Raw genomic sequence first — 15,884 nt, 5'->3', positions numbered from 1 at the left:
TGCTGAACAAAAGACTGATCGTCCAGAGGATTTGCTTCCCCCCCATCGAAACTTGCTAAATAATTTACATTTAAAAGCCTGCATGGCATTAAAAAAAACTTTCGTTTGTGGCTTGCCGGTTTGTGGGGGGCATCAATAAATTCTCCACCAGTTCAACACCAAAGCCTTATTTCCGTGTCTTCGATTTATACTCCCATCTCTCTCATAAACAATTCAGTATTCATCTGTAGCTGGGAGGCCATCAAACTGCTTCGAACAACATTGACAATTCTTAATTTGTAGGTTTTCCCCCACCCAAATATACTCTATGCAATGGGCTCTTGTGAACCCCAAATTTGATATATCCTTCTCTGAAATGGTTGCTGTTAGTTGCTAAGTCATGTCCGACCCATCGCAACCCCATGGACAAAGTCCGTCCAGGCCTTCCTGTCCTCTACCATCCTCTGGAGTCCATTGAAGCTCATGCCGGCTGCTTCAATGACTCCATCCAGCCACCACCTCCTCTGCCATCCCCTTCTTCTTCTTTTGCCCTCCATCTTTCCCAGCGTGAGGCTCTTCTCCAGGGAGTCCTTCTTCCTTCTCATTAAGTGGCCAAAGCCTTTGAGTTTCCTCTTCAGGATCTGATCTTCTAAAGAGCAGCCAGGGTTGAGCTCCTCTTAATATACCTCAGCCCAGGGATGCAATCCCAGCGCACAACAACATTCCAAACTTTATCCAACAGTTATTTTATTTCACAGCACTCAAAATAATAAAATAAAATACATCTGTTTGTGCAAAGTATAATTCCCCCACACTATTGGGGGGGAATACCCAGCGTAAACAAAACTATTAAAAAAACCACACACAAAAAAAAAATTATTTCAAGATATGTACAACATTCTCTTGGCTATTTCACAATTTGTGGATGTTAAAAAAAGCAGGATTGTTTTGATTCTGGTTGCAAGGGAAACAACCCATCAAAGCTGTTTTGGAAAACAAAATAAAAAATGACAAAAGAAAGTGAAAACTGGCAGATTTATTAGGAGCCCAAGTTAAATTCAGTGTAAAAATATCCCTAGGGGTGGAAATTATTTTTAAGGTGGACTCCCCTGCTCTAAACCCACTGCAGGTTTACCTTGAATGCAGGGATTTGTAGATCTGCCTCCCCCCCAAAATGCGTGAGTGATATCTAGCGGGTCAGCGATCTAAGATACTTGGCTAAGATACAACCCTAAGATGCTAGCTTTCTACATTTAGGGGATCTTTTCCTATCACAAAACTTTTTAACAACCCCGGGATCTTGGTGAAAAAGATGAGATGGGTTTTGTTTAATTTAGAAGTGTTTCTCTTGAGCATTGGAAAGGAACACTTTTGACACTGGCATATAGCACAACACTTGCCAAAATGCAGTTGTGTTGTAATACAAGACAGGCAAGGATTGGCCTGACTGGGGGAAAATGAGTCTTTTAATCTTAACACATCTGCAAAGTATTCTATTTTCATGTAATCTATCTAAGGCACTTAATCTAACACGTCTTCAAGGGCAAAAACCCTGGGGGAAGAGGTTAAAGGTTCCCCTCAGACGTATGTGCTAGTCATTCCTGACTCTAGGGGGCGCTACTCATCTCCATTTCAAAGCCAAAGAGCCAGCACTGTCCGAAGACGTCTCCGTGGTCATGTGGCCGGCATGACTCAACGCCCGAAGGCGCACGGAACGCTGTTCCCTTCCCACCAAATGTGGTCCCTATTTTTCTACTCGCATTTTTGACGTGCTTTCGAACTGCTAGGTTGGGAGAAACTGGCACAAGTGACGGGAGCTCCCTCCGTTACGCGGCGCTAGGGATTCGAACCGCTGAACTGCCGGCTTTTCTGATCGACAAGCTCAGCATCTTAGCCACTGAGCCACCGTGGCCCTCTCAAATTTAAGCAATAGTGGGGGTCTTTCCCCCCGTTAAATTAGGGTGTTTAGTGTAAAAACAGAACCCCCAACATTATTATTAAACAAAAATTATCCCACATAGTCAGCTGAAATCCATCCCGATTCAAGAACAACAACAAGAAATACTGATAAAAAATTTTCAGAGTCCACCCGACGGGAAATGCACTTTTTTCAAGCATGCAGCAATATTAGCCGGATTTCTTCCAAAACAATTATTCCATTGAAATCTCGCTAGTTCCGCCTTGGAAGGCAACGGCTGGAAAAATAAAACGGCAACGCCTGGTCACTCCATTTCTCCTCGAAATGTAACTTTTAAGTTTTTGAGGCTGCCCCTTGTCCAACAGCGAGGCGAAGAGACGCCGGGCGCGTTGCAAACCGTGCGAGGTTTAAGGCAAGTGAGTTCGGTGGGTTTATTTACACGGGGAAATTTTGCGGTGGTTGCCAAAAGACCTTACAACGCGCTGCTTTTCTCCCCGTCCATTTTCTTGCTGTACGGCACGGAGACGGCGGTGAAATCCTTCAATTCATCTTTCTCGGCCGGATCTTCGGTACCGTTCCTCTTGGCCATGATCTGGTTGATCTCCATGAAGGTTTTGTTCTTGGTTTCGGGGACAATGAGGAAGATGTAGATCGTGGTAGCCAAGCAGATGGCAGCAAAAATTAGGAAACAGTAGGGGCCCAGCCCTTGCTGGAGGAAGGAACAAAGAGACGGGACGTTTGTAAGGGGAGATGGAAGCTTTGCCTCCGACCTAAACTTCATGCACCCCTCTATTTTAACAACATACAATCGAGCCCAACATTTTTGTTGCTAAGCGAGACAGTTGTTAAGCGAATCACTGCTGCTGTTAAGTGAGCAACACGGATGCAAAATGCACCTGGGTTCCCTTATTCTGACTTTGCTTGCCGGATGGTCGCAAAAGCAGATCACGTGACATCCCCCCCCCAAACTCTGCAACCGTCATAACTACAAGTCAGTTGCCAAGCGTTTCAGGTGACAGTGGGTCGTAAGTGTGAAACAGGGTCCCAAGTCATTTTTTTTCAGTGCTGTGTTAGTTCAGAACGGTCACTAAACGAAATTTTGTAAGTCAAGGACTATCTTATTCATTTGCGGGTCACACCACCCGCTCAAGAGTCAGATTTCTATTTTTGCATTGTCATCTTTTTAACGACCCTATAATCCCTTGAAGGGTGGAGTCTTGACAACTGAATGGGGCGGAGTATTTAGTGGCCCGATGCCCTTCCTGTCACCAGGGCGGAGTTGTATTCAGCAGATGTATTTCCCAGGGAGAAATATATCTCCCTCTACCTAGGATTGAACTCACAGCCTCCTGATTGCGAGGCAAGAGCTCCACCTCTAGGCCACCCCACCGTTCCTCTATTTTTGCATGTTTACACGCATTTAATCAGAACGCTGGGCCAATCCCCCCCCCTTGCAAAAAAAAAAAGTTAAAATGATTTTACCTCCAAGTAGCTGAAAACCAGCCCCACAGTGAAATTCGACAGCCAGTGTACGGAACCCCCCACCATGAAGGCAGCTGGGCGAGAAGACTGGAGAAACATTTCCATTATCATAACACTTGGAATTGGGCCTACAAGGGAAGAAATTGGAAATAGAGAAGAGAGAGGTGAGTGTCCTTCATCCAAGAAAAGCAAATTTGATTTCCCTCCAACCATATCTTAGGCCTGGCTGAGCTTGCAAGTTGACGTTGGCTACACCTCTCCATTGAGGTTGCTTCATGAGGACTAGAAGCTTAGATGCCTAAAAGGAAAGGTAAAGGTTCCCCTCGGACATATGTGCTAGCTGTTCCCGACTCTAGGGGGCGATGCTCATCTCCATTTCAAAGCCAAAGAGCCAGCGCTGTCCGAAGACGTCTCCGTGGTCATGTGGCCGGCATGACTCAACTCCCAAAGGCGCATGTAATGCCATTCCCTTCCCACCAAAGGTGGTTCCTATCTTTCTACTTGCATATTTACGTGCTTTCGAACTGCTAGGTTGGCAGAAGCTGGGACAAATCATGGGAGCTCACTCCATTAGGCTGAGCTAGGGATTCGAACTGCCGAACTGCCGATCTTTCTGATCGGCAAGTTCAGCATCTTAGCCACTGAGCCACTGCGTCCCTACTGGATGCCTATAGTATGGTAATTATACATTCTATTATACATAATTTTATTAAAGAGATTATTTTTAACGAGATAAAAGCAGTATAGAAAATAGTGAAAAGGACAGGAAATAGGAAAAAATGGAAAACCTTTGACTATTATAAAGGCATTTATATTTTATCCTTTTCTCAGGTTACATCAAAATTTCCTGCTTCTGTAAAATCACTCATAAATCACTAATTTTCTTTCCTCCGAAAAACCCATCGGGATTTCCAGACAGAACTAAATGCAATCGTTGACTTTTTTCCTAAGTGAAAAATTAATTTTACCACCTCTTAATGTTGCCGTCCCTGAGGACTAGAAACACGAGGAGGCTTTGATGCGAAGAAACTAAATCGCAAGGGCCCTTTGTTTTATAATATCCAGTAAAATCAGTGTTATAGAGGCAATAAATAGAGTAGAGTAGAGTAGAGCAGAGCAGAGCAGAGTACAGTAGAGTAGAATAGAGTAGAAATTGTTATTGGCCTAGTGTGATTGCACACACAAGGAATTTGTCTTTGGTGCATATGCTCTCAGTGTATATAAAGAAAAATAAAATAGAATGCATTCCTCAAGAATCATAAGATATAACACTTAGTGAAAGTCATAGGTTACTAATAGTACTGAGTGGAGGGCGTGAATGCATTGACAAGCCAACTCAGAGAGAAGGCTGATTTGTGAATGTCCTCCGAGCATACACCCACAATATCTACTCACTTGCACCGATGGCGTGTCCCATGACGTAAATGATTACACAGCCAATGCTCAGGTACGGCATCCACCAGATCGCCTAGGGGAAAAGTGAAATGATAAATTATATTTAAAAAAAGTATTTAAAAGACGCTGAGACTTTGGAAAAAGTGCAGAGATGAGCAACAAAGAGGATTAGGGGACTGGAGGCTAAAACATATGAAGAACGGTTGCAGGAACTGGGTATGTCTAGTTTAATGAAAAGGAGGACTAGGGGAGACCTGATAGCAGTCTTTCGATATTTGAGGGGCTGCCCCAAAGAAGAGGGAGTCAAGCTATTCTCCAAAAGCACTAAAAGGCAGGACGAGAAAGAATGGATGGAAACTTAACCAAGGAGAGAAGGAAACTGGAACTAAGGAGAAATTTCCTGACAGTTAGAACAATTAACCAGTGGAACAGCTTGCCACCAGAAGTTGTCAATGCTCCAACACTGGAAGCTTTTAAGAAGAGACTGGACATCCACTTGCCTGGAATAACATAGGGTCTTCTGCTTGAGCTTGGACTAGTAGACCTCCAAGGTCCCTTCCTGCTCTGAAGATGATGATGGAGGAGGGACCACGAAGCAATTCTAAGTTATTCTACAATTCTGAAAAGGTTCGCCCCGAGAGGTATTCCAGGAATACTAGTTGTATCTTTTATTGTAAGGACTTTCTCCCAAGACCACATCCCATTAAAGGAAGGAATCAAGCTATGGTTGAATCTAGGCTAAAATTGTAGCACTCTGATCCTCTTCCCTTCAAACCAGTCAAAAGCCTTTTTTAAAAAACATACCTTGAGATTTAGCGCAAGGGTTAACACAGTACAAGCGACACAGCAGATCCCAAAACCAACCAGGAGCAAAATCCTCCGTCCCAGCGCCTCCACGACAAATACCTGCCGAGGTGGGGGGAAAAGCTAGATTGGTAAACCGAAGACCATAAGGCACTGACAAAATTCACCACCATGCGGAGAAGAGCTGCCCCCCCCTCATCCTTCCCTTGCACGCGCCTCCCCAAATCCTACAAACTGCAGTTTGTTGGCAAAATTCTAGTTTTCCACATTTCTTTCCTAAACAGCTGGGAAGAATAAGAATTCCCAATTCGAACTGAATTCCCTTTTCTATTCGTTTGGCTCGGAAGTCGTTCTCGGCTTACGACCACAAGGCAGCTCAAAATTTATGTGGCTCAGGGGGAGTTTGTTAAGCGAGCTTTTGCCCCATTTTACAAGCTTTCTTGCCGCGAATCGCTGCCGTTGATTTAAGTTAGTAACTCGGCCGTTAAGTGAATCCCTGCAGTTCTTTAGTCAATAGCACAATTGTTAAGGGAATCTGGGGACTGACTTCGCTTGTCAGGAGGTCGAAAAAGGGGGGGGATCACGTGGCCCCGGGATGCTGCGACCGTCACAAATACGAGTCGGTGGCCAAGCGAATGAATTTTGAGCAGACGAACAGGCAAAAGTTGTAACAGTGAAAAACAGTTCTAAGTCCATTTTTTCAGTGCTGTTGTAACTTTGAATAGTCACTAAATGAACTGTCGTAAGTGGAGGATTACCTATAGTTGGGGGGGTCATATCTCTTGCGCACTAAACCAAATCTGAATAAATCATACCGCAATAATAGTCATGAATACGTTGACTGCTCCTGTTCCCACCGTCACATACTGGACATGGTTTTCTTCTATTCCCGCGTTCGAATAGATCCGGTCCGCGTAATAATATACCTAAAAATCAGATGGAAAACAGGGTTCAAGAGAGTGAATTTGATATCCCCTGGTCTGGACGGCCTCAAGATTTCCCTGTGGTCTCCTCTCCCAATAACCAAATTTGACATCCATCCCCTGGTTTCTACAGCCTCAAGATTTCCTCGTGGCCTCCTCTCCCAATAACCACCACACACACACACATGCCAACCCAGTTTATAGATTTTTCTTTCAACCTTTTGACTTCCATCCTTACAAACATGTTATCGCGAGGAGGGGAAAGAAACGAACGAGGGGCGAGACTGGATGACCTCTAGGGGATACATACAGACGCCATTACTTCTTTAAAAGCATGCCGTGGAGTGGTTCTTACTTACCGCGTTGACCCCAGACAGCTGCTGCCCCATCATCATGACGATGATGGAGATGAGCTGCCAGCGAAGGCCTGGATAGGTGAAGAGGGTCAAGATGGACATCCGTCCCTCAGCTTTCTCCGCTTGGTCTTCCTGCCGCATCTCGTCCATCTCGTCTTCCACGTCATCCGAGCCTCGCAGCTTCCTCAAAGCTGAGCCAAAAAGCAGGGAAAAAGACAAGAAACATAAAAATCTAGGATTGGATAAGAAGCCAGGATGAGAGCAGGGCATGCTGGGAATTGTAGTTCAGTTACACCTGAGGACCACAAAAAATTATCCCTATATTAAGAGTGGCCTAGAGGTGGAGCTCTCGCCTCACAATCAGGAGGCTGTGAATTTGATCCTAGGCAGAGGCAGTTATTTCTCTCTCTCGGCACAATGAGAAAACATCTGCCGAACAAAACTCCACATTGGCAACAGGGAAAGGCATCCGGCCAGGAAACACTCTGCTAGCTCCATTCAGTTGCCCAGACTCCACCTCGCAAGGGATCATGGGGTCATTATACGAAGATTAAGAGGGATGTATTAAACAGAGCCCAAACTATTGGCAGTCCTTGACTTACGACCGAAAGATTTGAGCCCCAAATTTCCATTGTTAAGCGAAGACAGTTGCTAAGTCAATTCCGCCCTGTTTTACGACCTTCCTTGCCATGAATCACCGCCGTTAAGTTAGTCACACAGTTGTTAAGGAAATCTCGCTTCCCCGTTGCCTTGGCTTGTCAGAAGGCCGCAAAAAGGGGGTCACAGGACTCCAGAATACTGTGACCGTCATAAATATGAATCAGTTGCCAAGCATCTGAATCTGGATCAACTGACCTTGGGAATGTTGCAATGGTCATTAAGTGTGAAAAAATTCACATTGCCAAAGTCAGTACCGCTGCAACTTCAAATAGTCACTAAAGGGATTGTTATAAGTCAAGGACTGTCCGTATAGCCAAGCAATGCTCCTTTCCACTTTCCACTACAGCAGGCAAAACACTGGGAGGCGGGTACAGGTATTCCTTGACTTAAAACAGTTCACTTAATGACCAAAGTTACAACGGCACTGAAAAAAAGTGACAGGACCATTCACACTTAACGACCATCTCCACAGTCACAAGATCAAAATTCAGACAATGGGTTCACATTTATAACAGTTGCAGTGTCCGGGGTGGGGGTCCCGTGATCCCCTTTTGCAACCTTCTGACAAGCCAAGTGGGTGTGGGGGGGGGGGAGGGAGCTAGCTTCACTTAACAACCGTGCTGCCAATTTAACAACTGCGGTGATCCGCTTAACGAATGCGGCAAGAAAAGTCGCAGAACGGGGCAAATCTAATGTCAGGCCTGCAGCCATTTTTTTCTTTTGGGATCTCTGGCCTGCCACACTTTCTATTATTCTAGTATGCATTTTCTATGATGGGAAAATGGGAGGGGGGATTGTACGGGGTTAGACGATATGTAGCCATAACAACATTCTTTCCAGAAATCTAAGGTCATCCTTTGTCTCTGAACCTCTGCACCTCACCGGAATTGGGTGGGTGGAACTGCCAGCAGGGCAGTGGGAGATTGGACCATGTGATGGTCTTGTGGGTGTGGTTTTGAACCCAATCGTGGTCGTTGAACTCAATTGTGGTCGTAAGCCGTAAGGACTGCCGGTGTACCTAGAAGCTGGAAATGTACCTGTTCTTGCGCCCTCTTCATCGCCTTTCTGGATAAGCAGATACCTGGGGCTCTCGGGAAAAAATGGCAGGAGGATAAGCTGTAACGCAGCAGGGACCCCCGTCAGGCCCATGAGGATCGGCCAACCTGCAGAGAAAGAGGGAGACGCGTCACAACACACGGCAATGCCTGCACCAATCCCCATCCTTCCACAACTCCCACACTAATCCCCATCCTGGCACAACACCCAACAAGGGCTACACCAATCACCATCCTTGCACAACACCCGTAACAACGTCTACATCAATCCCCGTTCTCGCACAACACCCCACAACAACACATCTACACCAATCGCCGTGTCAGAAAACAGTTTCTATTATTCTACCATGCATTTTCTATTGTGGGAAAATGGGAGGGGGGGGATTAGATGCCATGTAGCCATAACAACATTCTTTCGAGAAAGCCAAGGTCATCCTTTGTTTCTGCACCTCTGCACACCTGACCGGAACTGGATTGGAGGAATCTGTCTTTGTGGCAGTGGAAGATTGGACCACATGATGGACTTGTGGGTGTGGGGGCAAAGTCTTGGACTTTCAACTGGGTGGGGAAAACCAGGAAGCTTTCAGATTTGGGTTTCCCCAGATGTGCCAACATGGCTCTCTTAATCAATTGGAACTTTGAGCAATACTTTGCCTCGGACTCGTGATTTATTTTTGGATGCTGTTTGGAACCCTGACACCCTGTTCTTGCACAACACCCAGCAACCCCGCCTACACCAATCCCCATCTCTCCGGTTTACCTTCGGCGCTTCCAAGGATCATTCTCATCCCAAGAATCTGAGCTGCCAGGATTCCCACCGTGATGAACAGCTGCGGCATCACCCCGATGGCTCCTCGGAGGTGTTTGGGGGACATCTCTCCGAGGTACATGGGAACGACGTTGGAAGAAATGCCTAACAGGGAAAACGAGAACAGATTCAGGAGGGTATCGGGGTACACACCCTTAAAGGTAAAGGTTCCCCTCGCACACATGTGCTAGTCGTTCCCGACTCTAGAGGGCGGTGCTCATCTCCGTTTCAAAGCCAAAGAGCAAGTGCTCTCTGAAGACAATTACGTGGTCATGTGGCCGGCATGACTCAACTCCCGAAGACTCACAAAATGCTGTTCCCTTCCCACCAAAGTGGGTCCCTATTTTTCTCCTTGCATTTTTTACGTGCTTTCGAACTGCTAGGTTGGCAGAAGCTGGGACAAGTCACGGGAGCTCACTCTGTTACGCAGCGCTTAGGGATTCGAACCATCAACCTTTCTGATTGACAAGCTCAGTATCTTAGCCACTGAGCCACTGCATCCCACACACAACCATTCGCCCGCCCCAAAATGGTTTTTCCTGACAATAACATTATGTGTTTCACTGGTCAAGGAGGATTCCTTGATTTCTCTAGCCCTTTTGCTAAATATTTTTTAACTTGGAAGGCTGGTGGACTTCAACTCCCAGAATTCCCCACTCCCCGCCTCTTTTTAACACGGAAATGGAAAATGGCCTCTAAAATGGGCGAGGTTGCCCTTCGTGTCTTAACGCTGAGGTCTCACCTGCGCAAATGCCAATAATGATACGGCAAATGATGATCACTTCGAAGGTCTTGGCTACCTTGGAGATCCCCATGAGGATGGCAGGGATGATGGAGAAGATGTTGTTGATGAGGAGGGTGCCTTTCCTGGAAAGGAGGAGAACATCTCAAGAACTTCAGAAGATTCAACCTGGAGCTCTAAAGGATGAAGGTCTGGCCTTCAACCTTCTAACACCTTTCCATGGTCCACAGAAGACCATCCCAGGAGGTCCTCTTTGCTTCGACATTCAACCACACCCAGGAGGAAAGACAAGCCAGATGTTTCTCCTGGCACTGTGGATGTTTTCTATCTCCCAGGCTAGCAGGAGCCTCACACCCGGCCCAGGATGCAAATTGTGCAAACAAAGAAGAAGGAAACCTACCTGCCACAGTTGTTCACCATGGGCCCCACCATCAGCGATCCAAAGAACCCCCCAAGTGGGAAGAAGGACACACTCAGAGACCAGAGGGCGGTCATCAAGCTCTCGTCCATATATTTACTGTATCGTCCCTGGTAGGTCTCATTATAAAACTGTTGCATGAACTGGAAGGATAGATGGAAGAAAGGACCAATTAGAAAAGGACCAACAAGAACCCCAACTTGTGGTGGCGGGGACCTCAAATGGGTTGGGTATCCATCATCCTCAGCCAGCAAAATTTGAAGGCTAACAGTACAAAGTACCTTAGTTGGCACAAGTGGATTTAAGGAATATTAAAAGTATGTCATTTGGCCTGAAACAAGTCCCCACTCACAGGTATTTCTTTCTCTTAGAAAATTCTATTTCATATCAAGCACCACAGTACAGTCACCATGTGTTTTACTGCTCAACTGCATGACTGTAACAAGAAACTCTACTAAAGAAACCACAGATCAGTGATGGTGAACCTTTTTCGGCTCGCGTGCCGAAAGCGGGGGGAGTGCAGGGGGGTTGTGCATGGGCGTGCCACACCCACAATGCTATGTGCACGACCCCAGGATGCATGCATGCATGAGCAGTGCTCCCTCCATTTTTGGCATGCTTTTTTCGCCCTCCCCAAGCTATAGGAGCCTGGGAGGGTCCCCAGGCTACAGAGGATTTATAGGAGCCTGGGAGGGTGAAAGCAGCCTCCCCCGCCTTCCGGAGGCTTCAGGAGCTTCCTGAAGCCTCCAGAGCATGAAAAACCGGCCTTAGGGAGGCTTCAGGAACTTCCTGAAGCCTCCGGAGTGGAAAACAACGGCTCTATGGGCAAACCAGAAGTTTGGGAATGTACTTCTGGTTTGCTTGTAGGACCAGTTTTAGCCCTCTGGAGCCTTCGGAGGCTTCCCTTTCCCCCCTCTCCGGAGGGCAAAAAATGGCCTCAAAAGAAGGCTGAAGTCTGCTGGCGAGCACGCATGCGTGCTGGCCAGCTGAGAGGGCAACGCCTCGCGTGCCCATCACGTCCATATATTATAACCCTTGATGCACACTAAACACTGCCATCTAGTGTCTGGAATAATTCTACAGTCATTGCAGTACAAAGTACATTCTAACATGTTATTAAAAACACTTTCTAAATCTGCGTTTCTCATTTCCGACCACTTTTAAGAGATGCAGACTCACATCTTAAAAGCTGCCTAGGTTGAGAAACACTGCTCTCTTTTTCTTAAGCCAAACTGAAAAAAATAAATAAATAAACACTATCGGCCATTTGGGCATCTCTACCTTCTTTGAAATTTATAAACCACCAAAAAAATGTTCCCCTAAATGGATTAAATAACCCCCCAACAAACCGGAGCTGGAGAATTGATCACGGAGACATTATATCCATACTGGAAAGATGATCCGAATGCCGCAATGAGAGTCACCAGAGCAAGCATCACAGTCATTTTCTGCAAAAGAAAAAAAAAGACTCCTTAGGTTCCTATCTGCAAAATTGGAAAGTAACTTACAGGAGTTAACTTAGGGCATCCTCTTAAAACCAGCTAAGCTGTGCAAACATTTGGAGCATTTCAGTAAGTCAACTCCTGTAAGTTACTTTCCAATCTTTAATGTATGCAGAGAAATTGAGTGGGGGACCCCCCCTATCTGCATGGATCCCGATTTACATTTTATGGAAGTTTTTTTTTTCTTGTTTTGGTTCCTCTTTTCCCCTGGAGCTGGGGATTAGCTCTTCTTGAGATAAGGGGCAGGTTGATTTAGTTACTGATTAAGGAGGAAAGAAATGGGTATATTTTTTGTCCCGGATTAGGTGGAGGAAGGTGGAAGAGAAGAAATAACCATGAAAAAAGACTTTGCATATCTATCTATATAAAAATCTCCCTCCCTCTGTGTGTGTGTGTGTATTTGTGTGTGTGTGGGTGTGTTAACTCTGGAGCGCCTCGAGCAATTTCAACCAAACTTGGCACTCAGATGACTTACTCTCTGGGGAAAAAAAATATTGTGGGGCTAAGACAATCCTAAAACGCCTTGGTGTATGTGTTCTGTTAAGATACAGCCTGTTGTGCCTTCAAAGGGCTTCTACTGTACTGCTGTAAAATGACTCATACTGTGCAGTGCAGTGGAGTTGCCATGATAACGGCTTCACAGTATTCCACAAGGGGGCTCCCTCTGGTAAGTGGGGGAAATCCAAGATTAGAAATTACATTTGGTCCGGACATTATCACCTAGTCAATGATACAACAAGTCCTGGCATGTTTACAAACTGTGTGGATATTCACACGGAAAACTCCTCATCCCTGGGACTGAATTGCGCTGGCAGCTCAGGAAATTTCACACCCCCCCCCCCCCCAAAAAATGAAACAGCCTTTAAACAAGGTTTATTACAGTGGAAATCCTGTTCTGATCCTCTTTCTTAAAAAAAAAAAAAATTCCCCCATGTCCATTTCTGTCCTCCCAACGCTCAAAAAACGAAAATCTGTACTCACCCCCTTCTGGGGTTCCTGTGGCATGGGCTGCGGCATTTTCACTCTTCCTCTTGTCCTGCAGACCTAAAAAGGGAGGAATGGAGAAAGGAAGAAATAAGAATGCATTCCACAAGACAGGGGGTTATAAATCTCTGCAATTAAATGCCACTGAGCAAGATAAGTTGGCAACGCCTTGCAATTTATTTTACTGCTTCTGGATAAAGCGGACACCCTGGGCCTTTTGATAACTTTTGATAACTTCTACCAAAGCTCTTTTTTTTTAGTTCAAATCACAGACTGGTTGCAGGGATGAAGAAGAAGAAACGGGTTTAATTTTGGTGCAGGGGGGGGGGGAATTCTTTGTTTCATCCTCCCAAATTTCTTTGCCTTACTTCAAAGATTCTCCAGTTTTTTATTTTATTTTAAAAGGTCCGGACTTCAGCTCCCAGAATTCCCCAGCCTACTAGGGACTCCTGGGAATTGAAGTCCAGACACTCTAAAATGGCCCAAGACTGAGGTTTCACTGCCCTACACAAACACCTTTCCAAAGCACTCACAACTACCCCAGTACTTAAAAAATAAATAAACGCCTAGTTAGTTGATGTTACACCTCCCATGACGCAGCCAGGGGTGTGGGGGTGTGGGGTGTTATTGGAATTGTAGTTGGGGAACACGTGAGAAAAATCGGATTGGAAGTCACTTGTTTTCCCCCTCTTTGTCTCCTGGCTTTTTCACCTCCAGAAAACTTTTTTAAAAAGTAGCTTTTAAAAGTTAGGCAGAAAGTTTAACAAGCAGAATAGAGAAGGGGGGGGGGGATGAGAATTGTTTTATTTAGTGCCATCAGAATTAAAAGCAGCAAATTCCAGTTTTTGGAGACCACAATATCTCACTATCTGGAGAAGAAGCAAGATTTTGGGGGGAAAATATTTTTATTTGCCATTTCTAAAAAAACAACAACAGCACTTTGAATCTCCATTATGTCCAGCAACTTATCTGTGCTGCATCAATCCAATTGAAAAACAACAACGGGCATGGCTGTGGTTGATAGGAATTGTAGTCCTCAAGACCTCTATCACCGAAGACCACTTCCAATTTCTTAAGTGTGCTTTCCAACACATTGAAAAACGGGGAAACACACACACACACACATAGCCAAAACCCCAAACCATCACACACAAAAAAAGGAGATTTTCTTCTTTTCAGATGTACAAAACAACCTGGCTAAGAATCAAACTGAACTTAGGAAAAGAAGTTTGTAAGAAAAAACAAGTGTCCTCGCAAGACCAGAGAAAAATAATGGCACCGAGGCTATTCATTTCCCGTGTAGTGATTTTCTTTAAAAAAGAAAGAATCTCTACAACAAAAGGATGAGCCAAACCTCCTTCCAGGCAGAAGGAGACAATTCCAGCTTTAAAAAAAAAATAATTTTGGAAGAAAAAAAAAAGGATTTTCAGAAAGGGGGAAGAAAAAAAATACAAAACAGCCCCCCCTGCTTTTAATTTGAGAAACATCTTCCACGAAAGGTTTTATTCCTTCTAAGCAACTGCAAAAGTTTATTTTTCCTCCTGGATTTTCCCCTCCAAACTTTCTGCTTTCCCCTCCAATTTCCACCAGCATTTTTTCCCCTCTCGATTTGTTTCCCTCCCTCGGTAGGATCCCATCAACCCCAGCCGGGTAGCTGGCTGGGGATGATGGGGACAAAAAAAACAACCAACACCGATTCTCCAGTTGGGACAAATAACCCATCAAAAGCCGTTGAAATAAGACGCAACAACGTGGCCATTTCTCCCCCTGTGTAACACACCCTGCAAGAGTTTATTATCCCAACTCCCTACAAACAAATAGACATATTTTAAAAAAATGACTTTGCAAAGCGAATTATTTCCCTAGGGTCTACCCAAAACAAAACCTCTTCATCTTTTGTTTTATTCTCCTTACCTCCCAAAAGCTGTAAAAGAAATCCCGCTTTCCAGCCAGCAAATATTTCCTTCTTGCAGAAGACGTCTAGATGCCCTCACAGACTGAGCTGGTTGTGATACAGCAAGCCACAAGCCCCCGAGCTCTCTTCATCCTATATATATATACCCCTTCTTTGTTCTGACCCCACCCCCTCCTCCCCAGAAAATTCCTTTTCTTCTAAGGGTATCTGGGAGGGAACCATTGCTTACGTGACCCCTAACAGATAAGCCCTTTAGGCACCCCCTGGGCAGTTTAAAAAAAAAAACCAACTTCCTCTCCTGGCTGGCTGGCATGACCTCCCTAACCTTTAGTAAAATCACTGCAGCACGTAGACAGAACGCAACCTCACCCCCACGCCCCAACTTTCTTCTGGGGGGAAGGAAAGACATTCTTGATTCTCCTTGGGGTGCAGAATGCTTTCCCCTGCTTTGTTGCTGCTGTTACTTCTACTCTGGAGTTGTAGATTTAAGCCTTTTCCCAAGCCACCAGAAGAGAGGGGGAGAAAAGTTATCTCTGTTTGCAAAGGAATTGGATGCTTCCTAAGAGTATATAAAACCAAACTTGCTTACTGTTTGGAAAAGGTGTAATAGGGCAAACTTCCACATGGCCCCATGCAGGAAAAATAAAATAGGTGCTACAGAAGAATTAAATATGTGTGTGTTTGTGTGGAAAAAAAAGGGGGGATTTTGCCCATTTTTTTTGCGGGAGAAAATAGGTTCCACAGAACAGTGAATATATATCCAATCCTTATCAAAGTTTAGCATGCAATGCTTTTGCCCATTTTTTTTCTGCAAATCAGGTGACATATACATTTAATTAATTGTTATTATTAAAGGATGCTTACACTTTTTTTTAGTCAAATCAATACAGGTGAAATATCTGGGAAGGCCAGCTTTGGAGAATGGGACATAAACGTGTGTGTG

The 15,884-nt window shown here is 45.1% G+C and overlaps 1 protein-coding gene across 1 annotated transcript; it reads right to left on the bottom strand.

Moving 5' to 3' along the window:
• Positions 1–1,996: 1,996 nt before the first annotated feature.
• LOC106556665 (solute carrier family 2, facilitated glucose transporter member 5-like) lies at positions 1,997–13,247 on the bottom strand. The gene is made up of 12 exons (XM_087702022.1): positions 13,024–13,247; positions 11,890–11,988; positions 10,523–10,683; positions 10,123–10,247; positions 9,333–9,485; positions 8,555–8,680; positions 6,861–7,048; positions 6,394–6,504; positions 5,579–5,680; positions 4,775–4,847; positions 3,380–3,507; positions 1,997–2,606 (listed from the first exon to the last, which is right to left on the bottom strand). Exons 1-12 carry the CDS (start codon positions 13,057–13,059, stop codon positions 2,370–2,372), a joined length of 1,539 nt encoding a protein of 512 aa, XP_087558148.1. The 5' UTR covers positions 13,060–13,247; the 3' UTR covers positions 1,997–2,369.
• Positions 13,248–15,884: the final 2,637 nt, after the last annotated feature.

This window comes from Thamnophis sirtalis, unplaced genomic scaffold (genome assembly GCF_051295495.1).
Source record: "Thamnophis sirtalis isolate CommonGarterSnake01/CBP01778 unplaced genomic scaffold, rThaSir2_p1.2 scaffold_15, whole genome shotgun sequence".
NCBI lineage: Eukaryota > Metazoa > Chordata > Lepidosauria > Squamata > Natricidae > Thamnophis > Thamnophis sirtalis.
The sequence above is the reverse complement of the archived record's forward strand: the minus strand, read 5'-3'. Positions and strand labels throughout refer to the sequence as shown.

Bases quoted from the DNA above. Each gene is read 5' to 3' on its own strand.
- LOC106556665 (XM_087702022.1), bottom strand. From the start codon at position 13,059: ATGCCGCAGCCCATGCCACAGGAACCCCAGAAGGGG. The intron at 8,681-9,332 runs GTAAACCGGAGA...CTTTCTCTGCAG, and splicing joins GATCCTTGGAAGCGCCGAAG to GTTGGCCGATCCTCATGGGC. The intron at 7,049-8,554 runs GTACATTTCCAG...TTTTTGGCTCAG, and splicing joins TGAAGAGGGCGCAAGAACAG to CTTTGAGGAAGCTGCGAGGC.